The sequence below is a fragment of the Peromyscus leucopus genome, chromosome 19, assembly GCF_004664715.2.
Source record: "Peromyscus leucopus breed LL Stock chromosome 19, UCI_PerLeu_2.1, whole genome shotgun sequence".
NCBI classification, from domain to species: Eukaryota; Metazoa; Chordata; class Mammalia; order Rodentia; family Cricetidae; genus Peromyscus; species Peromyscus leucopus.
Genome location: NC_051079.1, coordinates 11,625,028 through 11,640,258, shown reverse-complemented (window position 1 = coordinate 11,640,258; position 15,231 = coordinate 11,625,028). Strand labels below are relative to the sequence as shown.

General features: G+C 44.0%; 1 protein-coding gene across 1 annotated transcript in view; it reads left to right on the top strand.

Moving 5' to 3' along the window:
* The first annotated feature begins 1,175 nt into the window (after positions 1-1,175).
* The window catches only part of Klhl14 (kelch like family member 14), a 109,746-nt gene continuing 95,690 nt past the window's right edge, over positions 1,176-15,231 (top strand). Inside the window, exon 1 of the mRNA XM_028887718.2 lies at positions 1,176-2,182. Coding sequence (XP_028743551.1) covers positions 1,227-2,182 — 956 coding nt within the window. The 5' untranslated portion in view covers positions 1,176-1,226. The remainder of the gene's footprint in view (positions 2,183-15,231) is intronic.

Here is a 15,231-nt window from a genome sequence, read left to right as displayed (position 1 = left end):
GGAGCAGAGACCCCCCGCACCGGACCGCGCCCCCACCCCACCCCCACTCCACGGCCGCCGCCCCTCCCCCAACACCTGCCTTCTAACTTGAACTTCTCATAGTTCCTCCAGTTAAAGCGACTGCTCCCGGTGCTCGAGAGGGAGACCGGTCCACACCAATCCTTCCTGGCCTCTAGTCTCCTGCTCTAAATCCAGCCTGGCACCCCAACTTGCCCCCCCAGTCATCCCCGGTGCCGCCCCGCACTGGAAGGGGAACTAGATGTCTGAACTTCCGTGCTCTGAAATAGCAAAGGTGCAGGGAGAAGGGGGTCAGGGGTAGGAGGGTGGGCGGTGTGGGTGGAAGGATTCTCTGGCCAGGTTTAAAGGCGTCTCTGGAAAATTAGCAAAACGGGGTGGCGGCGAGGGAAACCAACAGTTTGCGAAGCGGGGAAGCGGGCAGGGCCGGGCTGAGCGAAATGAGCTAGAATTGATAAGGACAGCTCCCGCCTCTGCCGAGTCCACTGAGCGGGTCCCCATCGCGCTCCGCTGCACTTCCCCGGGAGAAGAAAGGGCTTTATCTCCTCCCTCAGACTGTGAGCCTAGGACTTTTTCGGGGCAGCGCGGATAATCGAAGGTGTCCCCAGCTTTCAGAGAGCTAAGAATCGCCCACTCGCACGCCTGTGTTACCCCCCTTTTCCCACCCCACCCCCAAACTGGGCCAACTAAGAAAAGCAAAGCTTCCAGCACCAGTTGACCTGGAACCGCCGCCGTCGGTCGCTTCTGAGCTCTCGGGGCACCCCCTGACTCCCCACTCCCGGCCTTTCCCTTCATCCAGCCGGGCATGGACAAGAGCCCACGAGGTGTCACGGCCTCAGCCTCCACTTTTGCCGCCGCTGCTGTCACCGCTGTCTCTGCCAAGAGAGGAGCCTGGGTGCTTTTAGGAAAGTGAGGGGTGAAGTGTGTAAGAGGTAGCAGGGAGCAGAACCGGCGTCCCGACCCCAGACCAGGACCCTTCAGAAGGCGCTCAGGATCCCGCGCCTTCACACCTTCCTCTTAGGGTCGGGTCCTGAGCGCACAGAGAGGGAGCCAAGCGGGGCTTTGATTGTTGTTCCTCTCTCCCCTCCACACCCTTCCCCACCCCGGCCACACCCCACCCCCCTACACCACCCTACTCCCCCTCCCATCCCCCACCCCTGTCTGCCAGGTTGGAGGAGGGTTTAAAGCCAGGTGCGCCGAGTCAGCTCGCCATGTCCAGATCCGGGGACAGGACCTCCACCTTCGACCCCAGCCACAGTGACAACCTGCTGCACGGCCTCAACCTGCTGTGGAGGAAGCAGCTATTTTGCGACGTGACCCTGACGGCCCAGGGCCAACAGTTCCACTGCCACAAGGCCGTGCTGGCCTCCTGCTCGCAGTACTTCCGATCACTCTTCTCCAGCCACCCCCCTCTCGGGGGAGGGGTCGGCGGCCAGGACGGCCTGGGGGCCCCCAAGGACCAGCAGCAGCAGCAGCAGCAGCCGCAGCAGCAGCCTCCACAGCAGCAGCAGCCACCGCCACAGGAGGAGCCCGGGACTCCTTCCTCCTCCCCCGACGACAAGCTGCTGACCAGTCCCCGAGCCATCAACAACCTCGTGCTGCAGGGCTGCTCGTCCATCGGGCTGCGCCTAGTGCTCGAATACCTCTACACGGCCAACGTGACCCTCTCCCTGGACACCGTGGAGGAGGTGCTGTCGGTCAGCAAGATCCTGCATATCCCTCAGGTCACCAAGCTCTGCGTTCAGTTCCTCAACGACCAGATCTCGGTGCAGAACTACAAGCAGGTGTGCAAGATCGCCGCCCTGCACGGCCTGGAGGAGACCAAGAAGCTGGCCAACAAGTACCTGGTGGAGGATGTGCTGTTGCTTAACTTCGAGGAGATGCGTGCCCTGCTGGACTCGCTGCCGCCCCCCGTGGAGTCGGAGCTGGCACTTTTCCAGATGTCCGTGCTGTGGCTGGAGCACGACCGCGAGACCCGCATGCAGTACGCGCCTGACCTCATGAAGCGCCTCCGCTTCGCGCTCATCCCCGCCCCGGAGCTGGTAGAGCGGGTCCAGTCGGTGGATTTCATGCGCACCGACCCGGTCTGCCAGAAGCTGCTGCTGGACGCCATGAACTACCACCTGATGCCCTTCAGACAGCACTGCAGGCAGAGCCTGGCCAGCAGGTAGGAGACAACAAAGAGGAAGGCGGGGTGGGATTGGGGGGTGGGGGAGAGCTGGAGAGGCCGGAGGGAGGGGACGGGGCAGAGAGGAGGGGAGAACTGGGTGGGCTGGGCCGGAGGCTCCTGCACACTGAAAAAAACCATCTCAAACAATTCAGCTGGTGTGAGGAAAGTTGATTTTAGAGTGTCAGAATGGACAACAGGAACCTGGCCTAACGGCATCCCTGAGCGCTTGAATGCCCAGGTTCCCAAATCTTCAGGTCAGGAGACGTTGAAGGTTGCAGACTGGGGTTGAAGCTGAGCAAGTAGGTGGGGCCCAAAGGCCTGGGCAGTTCAGAAGAGCAGCTCTGGACACATTGGCCAGGCAGGTCTCATTGCACTTCAAGGTGGACTTGCTCAAGGAGAGGGAGCCTGTGGTGACGACCTTTCTCTTTCCTGCTTTGGGCCAGCAGGAACTCCCAGGCAGTGCCAGCCAAAGAGAGAGAACTTCACAGTGTTTCTGCCATGCACTCAAGTTTTTATTGTTTGTTTTGGCTCTGTCTGTGACTGGGGTCTGCTCTCTGTGTAGCCGGGAACTCCCGAAAGGCTTTGTCCATTCCTGTTGCTGGTTGCAACGCTAGGCATCCTGTGGCCAAGCAAACTTTTCTATCCTGCTGAAAGCTCTCCCTCTTCACTTTGTAAAGGAGAGCAAAGCTAACCATTTCAGGGTGGTGGGGTGAGCCTTGCCTGCTAACTCTTGATCCCAAGAAGAGGGGATTGACAGTTGGTGGTGGAGAAGGGCTGGGAGCAGAGTCCTGCACCTCCAGTTGATCTGTGTGCCTAGCGGGAGTCACAGAGAAGTTAGGGAACTGTTGATGCTGTCTGCCCTTGCCATTTAGAAAGTGTCTGTCTGTGCTGCAAACAGCATTTCATGTCCAAAGAGAGAGAAATGATGCTTTTGGAAGGTGCCGCAGATGCAAAGACTGCAGAAACTGGCAATCATGTTTGATTGGCTCCCATTTAAAAACCCTTCTAAAGGAGCCCTAGCAAAGGGCTCCTTTCTGGTTTTGGAGAAGAGCACGGTATCCCCTGCTTTTCATGATTAGGCATCCGGATTTCTGATGCCAGGCCACTGAGACCAGTGTAAACCTTCAAGTAGTACATAACAAAAGGGCATGGCTTGACAATCTGCCCAGCCATAGTCCCATACAGATAGATGCCTGGGGCATGGGGAGCACTCTGGGCAGCCTTAGGAGAGTAGATGTTTGGATTCTTTTTTCATGATGTTTCTACCAGTCTGAGGAAAAAGAAATTTAAAGGAACACAGCCTATTAACTACAGCTGTCTGGGCAGCGCTACTGTTAAGTTCAGGGCGACTGGAGGGAGAGAAATCCTGAACTTGTAACAAATCCTGTAGATTGACTTTTTGAATAGCTGTGGGAGACAAGTTTGTGTACCATGGTGTCAAAAGATGTCTATACCAGAAGCAGCAATACAAACCCCCTTATGTCAACAATGAGCACACAAGTCCAAGTCAGAACAAAATAGAAAATGGGTTTTCTTATGTGTGTTTCATATGTCTAAAGATCAAAATGACGAGCTCACTGTGATGGGCAGATGTTGCCATGCCAAAGGGTATTGTCGAGTAACAATCCAAAGGGTATTGGTAACAGTCCACTGTGTTACATTTTTCATTTCTGACTGATCTATAACTATATTCATTTAGCACACACCCTACATGGTCAAGAATTCAGATCATATAGTTAAACTCTTGAGACTGCTTTTTACATTTAAAAAAAACATAATTTAGAATAAATTTAGGATAAACCAGAAACCTAAAGGGGATAATAAATTTAAAATTGAACTTGTCCTAAGAGTAATTTGGGCAAGTAAGATTTGTACATTAGATCTAGTAAATAATTTCTGGCATGCTCAATGCACTGCTATATGTAAATATGCCCTAGGATTCAATGTCAGGGGAGTTCACATTCAAAATGCAAAACCTTAGTCAAACCCCTACCTTAGCCTGGAATCAGCACACCAGCTGGGCCCTGCTGGCTCTGTCCTGGTGGATGGCTAAGATACCAGGCTGCCCGGCTCCGTGACAGCACCTCCCAGCTTCACTGGGCCACATCATTTGAAGGCTATGTAGTGGTGTCTGACCACTGAATGCTTACAAGTGTCACGGATGCTGCAGGAATCTGATACTTCTGCAGTAGGAGGAAAACTGTATTTTCCCTTAAAAGAGGAAAATAGAAAAGAAAATAGTTTACCAAACCTATTGGCAATCTCAGTAATATAATTTCAACTCCATTCCATTATTAGTAGCTGTAGCATTTTCCATTTTAGGGACCAATCACATTATTCTAATTTGCATTCACAGAAGAACGAAGAATTTTAACTTGAGTGTAGACAGAAGTGTTCTAGGTTAAAACCCTTTAGTACTAAATGGGCCCTGTGTTATAGCCAGTATGATAGAAAACTGTTTTCTCAGCCTTGTGCGGAGGTCAACAGGAGGTTAGATATGTCACCGTATTGTTTTTGAGATCACATCACTTTCATTGAAGACAACTGAACAGAAGGGCATTTTATTTACTACTTTCCTTCTACCTGTAATTTTTAGATCCCAAATATGAAGACACATCTCAAATTTAGAGAGGGTAAAGGGGAATGAAAATTGACCAGTTGATCAGAATGAATATAAAATACAAGCCAATAAAGTAGGTGAAAGAATTCACATGTTGAAATTATATATTGTGTCTGTAGAAAGTAAAGATTTTAATATAATAAAATAAAACATGACTTTAAAGATGACTAAATAATTCTGAATTTGTATTATCTGGAAAAATGAGCAGCCAAGGAAGACTTTACAGAAAAAACTGGAATCAATTTTACATTTTTCTCTAGTTGCTCAATTTTTCTGAGTATGTCATATGAACTCAGGTTCATATTCTGTTTTAATAAAGTAAGCATTAGTTCAATAAAAGAAATAAGAAGCTTGCGGCCCCATCTTCAAGTAATTAGTAATTTAAAATGACAAGACTTGACAAAGGCTATGAAATTGTAGACACAAGAAATAAGTCCTAGTGGTTTATTGCTTAGCAGAGTGAGTGCAGTTAATAATGACGTATTGCTAAGTTAGGTTAGACACTTAGCAGTCTTATAAAGAGGTGACAGGTAGTCAGGTAATTAACACATTACATAGCTTAACTTAGTCTTTGGACATTATATACGTATATCAAAATATCAAATTATGCCCCAAGATACACATCTTTCTTATTTTTATCAGGGTCTTTTCTTTTAATTTTTGAAGGTGACAGGACTTGGATACCCATAAAACATTTTAAGTCTGATGTCTTGACTGTTTTCTTTGGGTTTATTAAGAGGTGAGAATGTCTCTCTTCATTTGAAGGAAAGTATGAACTCAGCTCTGGGAAAGTTGCTAGGGAAGTCACTACTGAAGTCTCCTAAAGCTCGAACATTCCCTGGGATGAAGTTGGAGCTGAAGAGAGGCTGGGAAGATGTGGAGACTAGTGGAGCATACATCAGTTACAGGTCCGCGTACAATACCGAAGGCCTAGATTCGCTTAAGTCACCAAAAGTTTCTTTTCTCTTTGTAGTTTTTAATTGTAATGCACAATTTAGTAATGACCTCAGATTGGACTGGAGTAGTTAACGTTTGTCCACATTTTCATTGCAGCTTCCACAGTCTAAGCCAAATGAGTGTTTTGCTTTTTGACATTTGAATGAACTAAGATTATGAAATAAGAAAGGAGGTGTGTCCCACTTCATCAGTGTGTCAGTCAGGCTATAGTTACTGCAGATACCACACAGACAGCAACTGTAGTGAAAATAGGCATGAAGATAATGATGCAGCTAATGTATTGTCCTTTAGACAGCCCATACTGAAGAGTATCTTCAAGCAATTCTGTTACATAAAAGACAGAAAGCAACCATATGAAGCCTTTACTTTCCACCTATCAGGGTCTATTTAAAGATTTAGATTTAGAGTCCTAAGTATCTTTTTTTTTTTCTGGAGCTGAGAGCCGAACCCAGGGCCTTGCACTTGCTAAGCAAGCGCTCTACCACTGAGCTAAATCCCCAACCCCATGAGTCCTAAGTATCAATTCCCAAAATGTCTTACAATGCTGGAAAGCAGTGGCATTAGCTAATATGCAAGTGTGGTTCCTGGCCTGGATACCCACACGCTGACTGCAGGACAGTGGCTTTATTGGCTCTCTTCCTAAGGACAGAGTGACAGCCTCAGCAAAGCAACCAATCTGCATTCTCTAAATCGTTGTTTCCCTTTATGCCAATTTGATACCCCCAGATTAGAAGTCGTTAGGTAGTTAGATTTTGTATCAGAAGTTACTCAACCATTTACAATACAATTTGTTTATTATCTGAAACAGAGGCATTGATTACAAAATTATATCACAGGTATGAGAGGCCAACAGTTCGTTCCTACAATCCAAAGGCAATTAGAGTACATACTGATGTGTTTGTTTTCTACACATAGATGACTTGCTGACAAAAATGGACATCTTCAAATTTTATTTCATGCTTGGGTTTCTTCCTGTGTACAAGCACATTGAGATTCACTCATTTACTTGGCTAATTTATTAAGTATCTGAAATTTCTTAACAGAAAAACAAAGTTAAAATTGTATTACCATAGTTAAGTGTGATGGCTCATGCCTGTAGTCAAACACTTAGGAGGTAGAGGCAGGAGGATGGTGAATTTAAGGCCAGCTAGAGCTATAGGGCAATACCTCATCCCAAAATAAATGCATAAATAAATAAATAAATAAATAAACAAACTGTAGCTACTTATACCATGTGCTGTTCTAAACACTTCACAAACATTAGCTTTTATTTTCTCATCATTAGCCTGATTTTATAGATGAAATAGTTGATGCCCAGAGACCTTAAGCCTGAATGCCAGGCTTGCACAGTGAGGTCAGGCAGCGTGGCAGCTGAGTCTGTTTTCTTCCATACACTGTGCACTTCTTACTATATCCTATATATATATATATATATATATATATATATATATATATATATATATCCTATGTATCATATATTCCTATGCTATTCTGTGGCTGACCTTGGACTCACATCTAGACTTAATGCTTTCTTTTGGGAAGGGTCAAACATCAATGCATCTGACTCTTAGGAAGGATGGAGGAGGTAGCTTGTAGCACGCACATGAGTGTCTGAGTTTGATCCCCAGCACCCACATAAAAGCTGAATGTGGCAGTGAGTGCTTGTAATCCTAACACCAGAAAGTCAGAAAGAGAGAGAGAGAGAGAGAGAGAGAGAGAGAGAGAGAGAGAGAGAGGCTTCTGCTTCCCAGCCAGGCTACCTGAATTGGTGAACTCCAAGTTCAGTGAGAGATATTGTTTTAAAAATGGAAAGGATGACTGAGGAAGACATTGGTCCATGGCCTGCACATGTATGTGCACACAATGCACATGAGTACACATACGGGCACAAACACACGAATAGTACACATGCGTAGAACACACACACAAACTCAAAGAGAAGTATCTTTCCTGTTGTTAGCAACTCTTTTTCTATAAAAAGTGAAAGACAATTTTTTTCGGCTCTGTGGTCATAATTCCTGCATCACAACAATCCTACTCTCACGGTAAAGAGTGGCACAGACAGTGAATCGGTATAACTGAGCACAGGTATGCAACAATAAAACTGCCTTGGAAGATAATGAGCTTCCATTAGTTCTCATGTCATTATTTTCAACCATTTAAAAGCATGCAAACCATCCTCAGTTTCGAAGCTTCATAAAACTAGGAAGTAGGCTCACCTTACTCATTGGGCCATGGTTTGTCAATCTCTGTCATAGGCACTCAGGATATACCAGTGACCAACATAGATAAACACCAACAGACATGCTGACACACTCCTGTGATCCCAGCATTCAGGAGGCAGAAGCAGGAGGATTGCTACATGTTGTTTTGGACCAGTCTGAGAGAGTAGAGAGTACCAGGCTAACCAGACCTATATAGTAAGACCCTGTCTAAACAACATAAAACAAAGCAAACCAAACAAATAAATGACCTTATTCTAATGGGAAGATTCCCTATTAGTCCTCTGCCTTCCATTTAGAAGGGTTTTGTGACTAATTCTATCATGCCAGGTTAGAATTTCATGTTTCCACGGTAAAACTTAAGAACCTAGTAGCAATCCTAGATAGCTACAGTATGAGTAAGTTACTCATCTTTTTCAAGTATATGGGATCCAGAACCTGCAAAAGGTGTACTCTCCCTCTTTTCCTCCCTCTCTGTTTCCCTCTCTCTCTGTGTGTCTCTCGGTCTCTCCTCCACCCCACCCCCAGTTCAAATAGTAACCACCACTAATTGAACACCCACTAGGAGCTTTACATATTATTTCTATTGTTCACATATAAAGAATTCTTTCAACCTTTTCAGAGGCTGGGAAATTAAAGCATGATTTGTCAATCATCTGAATAGTATTGATTTGTGAATATTCAGTGTGGGGAGGATACCCAGTCATCGTGAATGTGTGTTGTCGACATGGCTAAAATCAAATGCTAATCTCTACCTTCTACACATTGGCTTCACCATACCACAACAGTGACTGAAGTTTGCATCTTTTAACCTTTGCAGCTGTCCAGGCAAGGAAAAAGCAAGAAAACACGTTAGGAAGCCAGAATTCCAGCCTACTGGTCTACCACATTTTAACTATTAGTCCTGAGAGTACGAAAGCAAGAAAGTAGATGAGCCATTGCATTTCAAACACATATGAGAACTTTCAGTCTGAGTTTGAAAAATAATATTGAAAAAACAGCAACCCCCTGGCAGTGGTGGTGCATTCCTTTAATCCCAGCACTTGGGAGGCAGAGGCAGATGGATGGATCTCTGTGAGTTCAAGACCAGACTGGTCTACAGAGGGAGTTCCAGGACAGCCCGGGCTACACAGAAGAACCCTGTTTCCTGTCTCTAAAACAAACAAGCAAGCAACAAAACAAGACAAAAAAAAAAAGAAAGAAAGAAAATACAACAAAACTGCATAGCTAAAGCTTGAACCAAAAATCACTTTCTCAGGACCGCTGTGGACTAGAGCACTAGGGAGGCAGCTTTGTTTGGGGAAGGGGGATGTGCAGCAGAATTCTATTCATGTGAATCATTTTTCAAGGAGCTGTATTCAATAGGTACAACAAGCCAGAATTGTTTTGGCATAACTGTTTGTGTTTTCCATCATTCTAGAATTTCAAGAAATATTCATTTTCTATGTCCTTTGCATTAACTTCCAAGATATTTCATGATGCTTAAATTCCTAGTGTTAATCTCTTTTTTTTTAAAAAAGAAAGAAAGAAAAGCAGTGATATTTTGATATAAAGAAAGAACTGTTAGTCTCACTATATATGACATACAGAATATAGGGATTTGTGCTGTAAATACCAGAGGGTTTTATCTCTTCACAAATACTGTGAATGGAAATGGGTTAAAATGGTTTGCAGTGTCGGAAGAAAAGCAGACAGTTAGATAGAAAGTTGACAGTAGAGGGGAGAGGGAAAGAAGTCATGGGAACGGGTGAAAATAATAAGAAGTAGAGAGAAAAATACAAAAAATACAGAGAATCAGAGAAGTCATTAAGAGACAAATTATGCAAGGAAACTCTAGATTATAAGGATTTGGTGTTAGGCAGCTAAATACAACTCAAGAAACATTTGAGTCCCTACACACTTAATCTTACATATCTTAAAGTTACCAACAAAATCCACTGTAAAGCAAAGAACTATTATTCCTTAAAACAGCAAAAAGATAATGTTTACAAAGAAAAGTCTGCCACGCTATCTTATCCTCTGTGATTTGATTCAGTTCAATAATTATAGCTGTCTACTAGGTGTTATGTCATTAAAAGCCTGAGTGACTAAGATATGTCATTTTAAAAAGCAAACCTTTGTTCTTGTGCTTCATAATGCAGTCATTTTAGAAGTATCAGAGATCGAAGGTGACAGACAGCTTTGTCAAATATAGAAGATGAAAACAAAAGTGTATTTTATGCAAAACTGTCTCAAGTCCCAACATCCTTTGACCTGAAAAGCTAGGTGACATTCACCACCTTCTCTAAATTTACGTGTACGAATGGGTCACACCCACAAAGGGAGTTTTGAGTAAGGCACTGCAGCCTGTCCCTAACAAAAAGCTGTGCTGTGGAATATCTGTGCATTTGCAGTAGACATATGCACAGGCCCAATTCCATGCTGAGTTCCAAGATACAGAGCGTGACACGATGGACACATTCCTAGACTTGTGTAGCTTACAGTAAAGAGAAAAAGAGAAAGAGGTGTCGGGGGTGGGATGGGAATGGGGGAACAAGGGTTAATCAAACTGGTGCTAGATAAACACATAGCAAATACCTTCTTAGGAGGACATCATGGAATAGAGGGTCATTACCTTGTCTGGCTAGTCAAAGAAGACTTTCTCTGTAGAGAAGGTTAAGATGAGCCTTGAATGATGGATGAGCTATCCAAGGGTAACATGGTCACAGGTATGGGGAAAGCTAGGGGTATGAATCTGAGTAAGGCAAAGCAAGGCAAATACATGCAAAGCCCCCAGGCCGAGAAGCGTTGACCCTTCTAGGATCCAAAAATGAATACATGTGTCAGAGGCTGTAGATGAGACTGTCTCCTCACAGAGAAAGATGCAGCCCCTACATAGGAGCAGCCACCACAGAGGGACATTCCCCAGTGGAATGTCAGTATGCTTTTGAGTTGAATTGGGAAAACAGGCAAACAATGATGCAAATGCTGTTGCCTTTGAATTCCTAGAGCTAAATTTTAATTTAGCTAGAGTTCCACTTTAGCTGAGCCCTGCATCCATAAAGTGGGCTTGTAATATAGTTTGATTTCCCAGCGTTCTGGTTTAGAGCAGCCAGTTAATAAAAATACAGAGTAGCAACAGATAAAGAAGGGAAAGAAAGAAGAAAGGAAGGAAAATAAGACATATACACAAAATGCTACTTAAAATATATTTATAACTAATTTTTAAAGCCTCAAGAACCCACATTTTCCTGAATGCACATTTGCTTGTCAGGATGACTCAGGGAGGTATTTGTAATTTCATCCACAGCGTGACATGTTAAGATCAGGAGAAGGAAGTAGAAGAGACCAAAAGGTGAAACCAAGGACATGAGCAAGTGAGAGGATTAGAATTCCTGGTGACTGCGGCACCTGTACTCGGTCCATCAGAGGGGAATAGTGACCTTCTGAGACACAAGAGTTTCCATTTCATAGGAAAGACTTGTCTTCCTTTAGTCTCCCACACTTCAACTTCAGGCTCCCCCCACATCCCCATGTCTGGTCCTCTCTTCCCAGAGTGCCTGTGAGCAGGGCTGGAAAACCGCACCTGTGCAAGGACTCTGAACTTCTCAGAGCTCAGCTGGGCCACCGTCTGGAGCCTGGCTCACTGGAGGCTGCAGAGAAGTGAACTGGAGAATTACAGTCGGTTTCACTTCCCTGCCTTATGTCCCTTCAGGTGCCTCTGAAGACAGGCAAGGCCAGTGAAACGGAGAGAGGGAGGAAGAGAGAAAGCATCAGTATCAGAAAAGGAGTCCTTGAAAACACAGAAACATTGTAGAAAAATGTGGACAGGTGGATGTATGCGTGTGTTCCTCTGTGCCCACAACTAGTGTTGTTTGCCGGCTTCTGGTTTCCGTACAGTATCTTCTATGACTTCATAAGAAAACCAAATAGATGGTTGCTTTGTTTATGTGTTGGACATGAGGTGCTGGTCCATTCCTAGTCTGTCATAGAGTCAGGGAATTATTGGGTTGGGAGAGTCAATTTGTTGCCCAAAAGAAAATGGTCTTATTTATAAAATCCCTCTTAGAACAAAGCAATAGACTGCAGTTTAACCCTGATGTTCAGCATCCCTTAAAACCAAGTACCACAAACATACTGTGTAAAATGAGAGGACTGCAAGAGAGGAGATAAAATGAGGGAGTGGGGAGGGGAAACTTTAGAAGGAACGTTCATGCTGCACACACGCAGTTGACCCTCAGCTCGATCCATTTCCTGTGCTTTCACAGGGGTTTGCTGGGGCCGTGAAGCATTCTAGTCAGCACTGGAGTATTGCAGAGGCAGAAGTGTGTGCCTAGTAGCGCAGACCAATTTGGTGGATTGGTTACTATAGCAACTGTACCATCACTGTCAGTGGCAATTTCTGTAATCTCCCTCTTTTAAGACTTCCACAAGCATCCGTTCCAAATGACAAAAGGGAGAAACAGAGGGATGTGACAGGAGAGGCACAGGAAAGGTCAAGTTGATAATGTTAATATCCTAAACAGTTTTGTTGTATACTCCGTGAGATCTAAAAGTCAGACAGACGTGAGTTCAAATCCCACCTCAGTCTCTTATAAGCTGTCTCTACTTCGGGTAATTTACTTAACCTGTTTTCAGATTCTCCACCTACAAAATACACATAGTACACCTTGTTTTGATTCTGGGTGTTAGGCTCTGGATGCACAATGTAGGCATCTTGGCCTGTGAGGCCTGGCCAAGAAGTCTTGAGCCATCAGTGGGTTTTATCTTATGGAAGTAGCTCTCTATATATGTGCATATTTATTTATTTATTTATTTATTTATTTACTTATTTATTTATTTACTTATTTATTTATTTACTTATTTATTTATTTATTTGAGTTTCTTTTCACTTTTAGGTAGGACACATAACCAGTCTAGCATAGAAAGCATAGCCTCACTCCCATCACTGTGCTGACGGCAAGATGCCTCTGCGGAGCATCGCCCATTGCACACATTGTCTCTTGATTTACATGATGTTCATTTCATCCACCTTTGAGTTGCCAGCAGTGCCCTGGTTCATCCTGCAGTCAATTTGTCCTCTTGATCAATGTCAGCAGTCAGAAAAGTTGGACAAACCATGGCAGCTTCATACAGAGAGGGTTTATTAAGTTGTAACTTACACACTGTACAATTTGCCCATCCAAAGCATATCATTGAATGGGTATCTTGTGTTAGAAGTCATCACCATAGCTAACTTCAGGACATTTTAATCATTCCCTCTCACTCCTTCTCGACGAATCTCATACCGGTTTGCAATCGGTCCTCATTCCTCACCACCGCCATCTCCCCTCCCTACAGCAATGTGAGCATTCAAATACTGTATGAATATCACCTCTAAAACCTGGCTGTGAATAATTATAGTGTGTAACCACCAAGCTAACTTTTGTTTTCATGGATTTGCCAGTTCTGACATTTCATGTAAGAAAAGTGGGGAAATACGTAGTCTTCTTTGACCAGCTTCTTTAATGTGGTATACCATATACACATACCTGCAATGTACAGTTGTTATACATTGGTCCTTTTTATAGCTGAGCAGTAATCTGTTACATGAATGTGCCAGGTTCTTTTTTTAGGTTAGTTGTTGGACATTTGGGCTGTTTCTGCCTTTTGTGATTATGAATTACACAGCTATATGCTCCCATTGACATACTTTTATGGAGCTATGTTGTTGGGTTTTTTGTTTTGTTTTTAATGTTTGTTTTACTTTATGTGTATGTACGAGTCTCTGAGTGTATGCATGTGCACCACATGCATGCAGGAGCCTGTGATTGTCAGAAGAGGCGCTGAGTTTCCTGGAAATGGAGCTAACAGACGACTTTGAGCTGCCCTGTGGGGAACCTGAGTTCTTAACCATAGGCTCTTAACCATAGGCTCTGGACCTATGTTTTTATTCAGTCATGAGTAGATTTGCTGCTATCTCATAGAGTACCTCAGCTACCCAAACCAACCTGGGTCTTTGGAGGGACTGTGCGCCATTTTGCATGTGATCAGCAGTGTGTGACATTCCAGTTTGTCTCAGCCACCCTTGCATCTTTTGTTATGGATGCCCTGGCGAGTGTGAAACGCTGAGTCACTGTGGTTGGTATTTCCTTACTGGCTAACATACTGAACACCTTTTCATTTGCATATTGCTCATATAGTCTTTTTGAGAAATGTCTATCCAAATCCTTTGGGCGTTTTTTGTTTGTTTGTTTGTTGTTGTTTTTTTTTGGGGGGGGGGCTTGTGTTATTTGTCTTCTTAATACTGAGCTCTGAGTGTCCTTTCAGTTTTTAGGAAAGCCACTTACAGCTCCTAAGAAGCAGCTGAGGCAGCTTTTGGCAGGAATTGGGAGTTGTTGCTGACAAAAGTTGACAAGAAAATTCATGTAGAAACACTGAGGAAGTTATCCTGTGTAGTCAGTCCTCTTTGGCACAGATGACTACTGTTAAAAATATTGGTGTTCAGTGGGACCACAAAAGGCATTCATGACTGATGTTGGTATTGTTTGCTGTCATCTTTGTGTGGCTATTTTGGCTTTGTGGATTCGGCCATTGTATTTCTCAAGTGCTAATCTAGCTAAGCAAGTCTTTAATTGAAAAATAGATTATTTATCACACAAATCATTTACTTCATGCCCTTAAAGGCACACAAGTATTTATTCCAACAATATTTGTGGAATCATTATTCTAGGGAAATGGAGTGCAATTCTTTGACCACTAAGACTTATAAGAATTACTCAAGGTTGAGAAGAAATAACATCAAAATAAAACAAAACTAAACCAGATTTTCTGAGTTTAACAGAGATGCAGAAGCATTCCTTGTGGGTACCAGCAGGGCAGAAGCAAGGCGTTAGACTTTAATGGTGGTCAACACTCCTGCAGAATTCACCATTGTCCTGTCCACCCAGGCAGAAGCCGAGCTAGAAAAGCTAAGTTCACCATCACAATATCTTGGTGGCTTCCTCTTGGGTAGAGTCTCTACAGATTTCTGCGGGGACGAAGGAATCTGTAGATTTTAAAAAGGAGTGACTTCTACTGCTCTGGATACCTGAGGTACTGCTGTGCCGCTGTGATTAGAGTCTGTGAGCACACGGGGAAGGAATTTTGGAGATTTAATGCTAATATTTCTAGACAGAACAATTTCTGTTTTGATGATGCTATTCTGAACAAATGATTTTGCTTTCTGTTAAAATACACACTCTTACATTGTAAGAGTGGGAGGATGTTGATTAGTTTGTAGAGTACTT